This window comes from Chlorella variabilis, assembly GCF_000147415.1.
Source record: "Chlorella variabilis unplaced genomic scaffold CHLNCscaffold_32, whole genome shotgun sequence".
NCBI lineage: Eukaryota > Viridiplantae > Chlorophyta > Trebouxiophyceae > Chlorellales > Chlorellaceae > Chlorella > Chlorella variabilis.
In genome coordinates, this window is record NW_005435056.1 from 132,210 (window position 1) to 138,771 (window position 6,562).

The 6,562-nt window shown below is 68.3% G+C and overlaps 4 protein-coding genes across 4 annotated transcripts in view; 1 reads left to right on the forward strand and 3 right to left on the reverse strand.

Moving 5' to 3' along the window:
- The window catches only part of CHLNCDRAFT_141202 (expressed protein), a gene marked incomplete at both ends in the record, with an annotated part of 2,859 nt that extends 1,694 nt beyond the window's left edge, over positions 1-1,165 (forward strand). The window contains 4 exons of the mRNA XM_005843256.1: positions 220-317; positions 477-601; positions 763-828; positions 1,002-1,165. Of these exons, the coding sequence (XP_005843318.1) occupies positions 220-317; positions 477-601; positions 763-828; positions 1,002-1,165 (453 nt within the window). The remainder of the gene's footprint in view (positions 1-219; positions 318-476; positions 602-762; positions 829-1,001) is intronic.
- Positions 1,166-1,744: 579 nt separating this feature from the next.
- Positions 1,745-3,302, reverse strand: CHLNCDRAFT_141203 (hypothetical protein; the record flags this gene model as incomplete). Its single annotated transcript, XM_005843315.1, has 5 exons — positions 1,745-1,928; positions 2,112-2,509; positions 2,625-2,769; positions 2,927-3,040; positions 3,142-3,302. The coding sequence occupies 5 exons, from the start codon at positions 3,300-3,302 to the stop codon at positions 1,745-1,747; spliced, it is 1,002 nt and encodes a 333-aa protein (XP_005843377.1).
- Positions 3,303-3,674: 372 nt separating this feature from the next.
- Positions 3,675-5,531, reverse strand: CHLNCDRAFT_59820 (hypothetical protein). The gene is made up of 8 exons (XM_005843316.1): positions 5,482-5,531; positions 5,316-5,348; positions 5,128-5,136; positions 5,085-5,089; positions 4,664-4,822; positions 4,378-4,458; positions 4,072-4,191; positions 3,675-3,836 (listed from the first exon to the last, which is right to left on the reverse strand). Exons 1-8 carry the CDS (start codon positions 5,507-5,509, stop codon positions 3,822-3,824), a joined length of 450 nt encoding a protein of 149 aa, XP_005843378.1. The 5' UTR covers positions 5,510-5,531; the 3' UTR covers positions 3,675-3,821.
- Positions 5,532-6,107: 576 nt separating this feature from the next.
- CHLNCDRAFT_141205 (hypothetical protein) overlaps positions 6,108-6,562 on the reverse strand; it is a gene marked incomplete at both ends in the record, with an annotated part of 4,110 nt that continues 3,655 nt past the window's right edge. The window contains one exon of the mRNA XM_005843317.1: positions 6,108-6,530. Within this exon, the coding sequence (XP_005843379.1) occupies positions 6,108-6,530 (423 nt within the window). The remainder of the gene's footprint in view (positions 6,531-6,562) is intronic.

Genomic DNA, 6,562 nt, shown 5'->3' on the forward strand with positions numbered 1-6,562 from the left:
GGAGGGGGGGGCGGCGTCGCTGGCGTGTTGCTGGCGTGTCACTGCTGCTCTGCTTGCCCGGCGGTGAGGCCCCAAACGGGCAGGGGTGGGTTGCGACGGGTGGGGTGTGTCGGCAGGAAGGAGGGAGGGAGCCCATGGCAGGCTGCCGGGCACGCCGCACCCAGCCTCTCGCCCCCCTGCCTGCGCTGCCGCGCTGCCGCGCGCTGCCGCCGCCCGCAGGTCAAGCGCCCCAACGTGGCCGCCATGATGTCGCAGCAGGGCTTTGTGCCTGATGTGTGGGCCGCCACCACCAAGTACCTGAAGGAGCGCAAGAACAAGTGAGGGCGCCCGCCACGCTTTGCAGGCCACGTGGCACCAGCAGCGCAGCAGCCTGCAGCAGGGGCCCTGGTGGGAGAGGGTCCCTGCTGGGAGAGACCCCACCCTCTGAACGCCAGCCGCCGCTCGCCGTGCCGCGCCCTTGTCGTTGTCGGCCGCAGGGAGGAGGCGCGGGCGCGGGCGGCCAAGTATTCTGCGGCGCAGGAGGCGGCGCGCAAGCAGGCCGCCGAGGCAATCATGTCTCGCCAGGACGGATGGTTCGGCACCTTTGCGGCCAAGTTTGGGAGTGAGTTTTGGAGGAGGGCGGAAACCAAGGACTGACCCAGCCATGCCCCGCCAGCTGGGGTCGTTTTGGATCGGACTGGACTGCCTGCTCCAGCCGCCAGCGCTGCGCTGGGTTGCTGAGCCCTGGCCGCGGGATTGTGTGTGCCTCGCCGCGTGCTGCAGTCAGCAACATGGGGGCCGCCGCCGCGAGCGCCATGAACGAGGCCGTGTTTGGCAGCTACAGCTCAGGTGGGTGCTGGCAATGCTTGGGCGCTGGGGCTTGGGGGGGAGCGACCATGGCGCAAGCGCTGGGGCTTGGGACCCAACCTGCATGCCGTACCAGACCAGCGCGCAGCGCCCACAGCTGCCTGCCTCCCTCCCAGCATGCCTCCCTGCTGTCCCCCCTCCCCTCCTCCTGCCAGACGACGAGTACTCTGGCTACCACAAGGTCGGCCGCCGGCGGCGCGCCCGGCAGCGCAAGGAGGGGAGCTACGGCGCACGCGGCAGCAGCGGCGGCAAGGTGCCGCGCGAGCGGGCGCTGGTGCCTGTCGGGGCAGCGCTGCGCCCCTGGCAGCGGGGGCAGTGAGCGGCCCCGCGCCGACAGGCGCGGTCCTTGCCCCTGCCACCCCTCACACAGGAAACAAACCTGTTCCCAGCAATGTGGTGTGTTCTGTGCTGCCGAGGCCTGTACCCCCTCCCACCCCTGAAGTTTTTTTATGTCTCGCCGTGGCGGCCAGCGCCACGCACCGCTGCCTTGTTCCAACCCATCCCAATCCATCACTGATATCCCCCCAAATGTCACACCTCCAACATGCAATCTGCTGCCATGTTTCCCCCACAAAACGCACGCCCCTGTATTTCGTTCGTCCGTCGTTGATGCAATGCCAACAACCGAATCCTCCCCATTCCCCATCCCATCTCATCAGTCCATCAGTGTTCAGTTCCCATTCAGAGCACCCCCCGAACAAATGTCCCCCACCACGCACACCGCACCGCACTGCTACTAATGCCTGGCGTCTCCGCTGCCGCGAATACTAGAAGCATTGGACACTGTTTGCCTCGCTGCTACCATAGCCAGCGCTGCGACAGAATTAAATGTGAATGCAATGCACACAGGCCAAGTGGCAGTGAATCGGGAACAAGCGCGTCAAGGGCGCAGCCGGCGTCAGGCTGTGCCGAACGCCGACAGCCGCAGCACCAGCAGCGTGCGGGCCTGCAGGGGGTTGAGGTTGGTGTAGCCGCGGTCCAGGATGAACCCCCTGCCCTCATACTTGTGCCTGCTGCCCCTGTAGTGGCAGTCGTCATGGTTCTGCCCCACTGGGCAGCGGCTGCAGATGACGATGGGCAGGCTGCAGGCAGGGGCACGCAGAGCAGGGCGGCGCAGGGTCAACAGCCAGCATGGACGGCGGACGGGGTGGAGTGCACGCACGACTGCTGAAGCAGCGGGCTGTGCATCTGCATGCCTGCCAGCCAGCCTGGCACGGCAAGCAGCACGGCATCTGCAGGGCTGCCAGCGCGCCACGGGTTCTCACCGCGACGTCCACGCCGGAGCCAGCTGCTCCACCAGGGCGGCGGGCAGGCTGCCTGTGCCGCTGCCCGCCAGTACGAGGCCGTCCAGCTCGTGCAGCAGGCTGTCTGGCAGGAAGCCAGACACGCCCAGCGTCCAGACGGCCACCCGCATGCGCAGCGCGGCCGCCGCCAGCTGCCCAAACGCCTCGTCCGCCAGCCAGTTGGGGCCCACCGCGGGCGGCGGGGAGAAGTAGTAGACGGGCGCGCCGCCGCGCAGCTGGCCGATGGGGCCCGGGTGGGAGCGGAAGGCGCCCACCAGCTGGCTGTCCGCCTTGCACACGTAGCTGGCCAGGTGGATGCTGTCGTTCATCACCACCAGCACCCCGCCAGGCAGCGTGGCGGTGGCGGGGTGCGCCGCCACCTGCGGCGTGGGCCACGGCGTGGAGGCAGGGGCAGGTCAAGGTGAGGCCAGGTGGAGGCCGGGGGGCATGCCTGGTCAGCCGGGGCATGGCATGGCATGCCAGGCGGGTGCTCACGGTGATGGCGTCCCGCAGGTTGCGCGGCCCGTCGCTGGAGGGCTGGTCTGCGGGCAGCATGGCTCCCGTGACGATGAGCGCGTGGTGGGTGCGCCGCAGCGCGGTGCCCAGCATCAGCTGCAGCGCAAAGGCCGCCTCCTCTAGCCTGCAGGAAGCGGGGTGCAGGGCCACTGGGGAGGCGGTGGCGGATGCCTGGAGGCACACAGGCGCCATGGCAACCTGCCTTCACCTGCCACCTCCCTGTCCCCGCCTCCTCCTGCTCCCCCATGGCCCCGGCCCGCCCATGCTGCCCCCCTGCTCACGTGTCGGTGCCGCACAGCAGGACACAGCCGTTGACGGTGGGGTCCTGCCGGCATGAGGCTGAGATGACCGCCGCCACTTCCAGCAGCACCTCATACGTCAGCTCGGCGCCAGACCTGCGCTGGCAAGCCGCCTCCCCCAGGGCCTCTCCTCAGCATCGCAAGCGGAATCCACAATCGTCATGGGCAGCACATGACATGGCCACCGCTGGATGCACCTGAAGGGGAAGGCTCGGTCGATGCGGGCCTCGATGCCCTGCGGCACGGCGGCGCTGGCCAGCAGCTCCCCGGGCGACAGCTGCAGCTCCATGCGGCCCGAGCCTGGATTGAACTTCTGCAGCGCTGTGGCTCCCAGCGTGTACACCAGCACCACGCTCATGGCCAGCAAGCGGGTTTAGGCTGCAGGGGAAAAGAGGGGCCCGGCAGGGCAAAGGGTCAGGGGGTGGGCCCAGGCGGCGGCGGCAGCAACCCCCTGCGGTCAAAGGTCGTGTCGCCCGCTCGGGGCGCCAATCTCAGCCACTCACTGCAACGATTGGCCAGGCAGGGGGCGGCGCTTGGCAGCTAGACGCTCGCGGCCCACTCTCCAGATGCTCGAAACCCAGACTGGCAACGACAATTGGGAGGCAGCGGGACGATGGAGGCAAGCAGGAGGGGAACACCACAACTCGAGCTCGTTTGCTGCGGCTCAGCAGAGATGACTGCGGTACGGCCGCACATTCCGCTCATGCACTCCCCTCCCATGCTGCATGTTCTTGGCGCATAGTTACACATAGGTCAGAGAGGCGTAGCACAGAGTAAGCTGATTGGGGCTAGAGCGTTGAAAAGGGTCCAGGCGGGCCGGCTTGCCAGCGCCATGTATGCGGCGCATCGGTGCACGGGAGGGAGGGTTGCCAGCCGTTCACTTGGACAGCATCTGCAGCAGCAGGGGCAGCCATTCCCAGTAGCTTCAGCACGCGCCCGCAGCCATGTAAGCAACCCCCGCAACCCCGTTGCTGCCTTGCAAGCAGCTCCCAGCCCCCAGCACGCCGGCCATGAGGCAGCAGTGGGCGCCGGCAAGCGGCAGGTGCCGAGGGCGACAGCCCCCTGCTCCGTGGACCCCGGCCTGGTGCCAGCGGGGCGCAAGCGTCCGCCCCCGGCAGCCCCCTCACCATCTTGACAAACTCGTTGTAGTCCACCTGGCCGTCGCCGTCGGTGTCTGCCTCCCGAATCATCTCATCCACCTCCTCTTCAGTCAGCTTCTCGCCCAAGTTGGTCATCACGTGCCGCAGCTGCAGCAGGACGGGGCGGGGTGGGGGGAGGCAGGGCGGGCAGCGGGTGAAGCAGGGGAGGTGCGTGCCGTGCTGCTGCCCAAACACACAGCCAGCCAGCCAGCCAGCCAGCGGGTGAAGTCAGACGGAGCGGCAGCACGTGGCACCAGATCCATGTGTCCCTGCTGGCGCCAGCGCTGCTCCCACCTCTGCCGCGCTAATGAAGCCGTTGCCGTCCTTGTCAAACACCTTGAACGCCTCCATCAGCTCCGCCTCGCTGTCGGTGTCCTGCGGCAGCGGCAGCGGCAGCGCACAGCCAGGCAGGCACAAGCAGCGGTAACGTACGCAGGAGGCCAAACCAGGGACGGCGGCTGCTTGCGCCGGCCTTGCACCCAGAGCATCTGGGAACCGTGATCGCGGTGCTGCTGTAGCCCCCGCGCGACTGGCGCCAGTGCTCGCAAGCTTTCCCCCCCAAGCAGGGTCCCCCCGGCACCTTCATCTTGCGGGCCATGAGCTGGATGAACTCTGGGAAGTCGATGGTTCCATTGCCGTCCGCATCCACCTCATTGATCATGTCCTGCAGCTCCGCCTCGGTGGGGTTCTGGCCCAGCGACCGCATCACGGTGCCCAGCTCCTTGGTGGTGATGGTGCCCTGCAGGTGCGGCGGCGGGGGAGGGAGGCAGGCAGGGCACGCGGCTCGGCGGCGGCCTCCCCAGCTGGGCGCCATGCCGCCTCAGGCATGCGAGGCGGCACCACTGAGCGCCCCTGCAACCGGGAGCGTTCAACACCCCGCTCGGGGGGATTGGGCCCGGCACTCACATCGCCTGCAGGGCGGCAAGGCAGCGGGGACAGTGGGGGCAGCAGCAGTCAGCGGGGCTGTTCAGGCGCGGCTGACAACCCCTGCAACATATGCGATCGCCGGCGACCGTCTGACCGCCGAAGCCAGCTCCAGCTCACCGTCCTTGTCTGCAGCAGGGTCGTAGCAGGGCAGGGGGTGAGCCACCAGCAGGGAGCGAGCAGCCAGGGGCGCAGGATCATCCCCGCAGGTTTGTGTTGCGCAGCGCGGGTGCGCAGGGTGGAGGCGGTGGATCACCCCCCAGCGTGTGCTGCGCAGCCAGGGGGCGCAGGGCGGGATTCGGGCTTACCGAACAGGGAAAAAGCTTCCTTGAATTCCGCGACTGCAGGCATCAGAGGAGGTTGAAGCGTGAGCTGCAACCTCCTCTTGATAGAGGAGGGTGAACCGGCGGGTGGAGGCACCAGGACAGCCCCACTGGCGCGCCCGCAGCCGCTGCACAACCCCACAGCGCCTACCCTGCTCGTCTGACAGCTGCTGCGCCATGTTGACACGTCGGGTGTCGCTCTGGGCCCAGAAACAGCGTGGAGAGATGCAGATGGCAGGGCATTTGGCCACGCTGTCCCGCCGCCCGCGGTACAGCGTGCCGCCGCGCTGGCAAGTGCTTACAAACGGTAGCAGAGGCGCCAACAAACAAACAAAAACATTTCAGAAGAGGCTGCAATTGGGGAGTACAGGTGAAGGACAAGCGACAGCAGGAGAGCAGAGTTCAGAGCAAGACGAGGGTGTCGGGTGCATTTCGGGGCGAAGTGGCGTGGAGGTGGCGGCGCATGCTGCAACGCAGCCTGTGTGCACGCCCCCCTCGCCCGCCGGTCAGATGTTGTTCTCTTTGAGGCAGCGCAGCGCGCAGCAGCGGCCCGCCGCCGGGGCAGGCGGCCTGGGGCCGGGCAGGCAACAGGGCTGTGGGCGGTGCAAGGCGACGCTGCCTTGCACGCGCGCCCAGCCAGCCGCGCCCCGCCCAGCCGCGCCCCATGCCCGCCCCGGCGGCCGTGCCAGCCGCCCCGCCGGGCGCGGCTGGCGCGGGGCGTGGCTACAGCAGCCACACCAGCTCGGCCGCTTGTTCCGCCGCGCGCTGCTCCTCCTGTCAGCTCTGCACCGCCAGCTTCTTGAGGTGGTCTGTGAAGACCTGCAAGCTGACGTCGTCGGTCATGATGATCTCGCTGGACAGCGCGCTGCTGGTGTTGTAGGTGGCCGACGGGTTCAGCTTGGCCAGCAGGAAGCGGGCCTGGGAGCCGTTCTGGTCGCAGTCGGTGAAGCGGGGGGTGGGGAAGCGGCGGGAGATGATGGCGTGGGCCTCGTCCTGCGGCGCCGCCAGCAGCGCCTTGAACGCCGCGTGCTCCGCCTGCTCCTGGTACCCCGCCTTGCGCCACTGCGCCACCGTGGAGCCGTGGAAGACGACCACGTAGAAGTAGGCGTCCAGGAGCAGGATGCGGTCGGGGGTGATGGAGGAGACGTCGAGCAGCACGGGCTCGGGGGGCCCGTTGAAGGTGAAGGCGTAGAGGGTGGGCTGGATCATGAGCATCGCGTCCGCCGCCGCTC

Coding starts and splice junctions, on each gene's coding strand:
- CHLNCDRAFT_59820 (XM_005843316.1), bottom strand. CDS start 5,509: ATGGCGCAGCAGCTGTCAGACGAGCAGG. Junction 4,459..4,663: donor TCATGGCCCGCAAGATGAAG/GTGCCGGGGGGA, acceptor CCGCTGCCGCAG/GACACCGACAGCGAGGCGGA. Junction 4,192..4,377: donor GCTTCATTAGCGCGGCAGAG/GTGGGAGCAGCG, acceptor GTCCTGCTGCAG/CTGCGGCACGTGATGACCAA.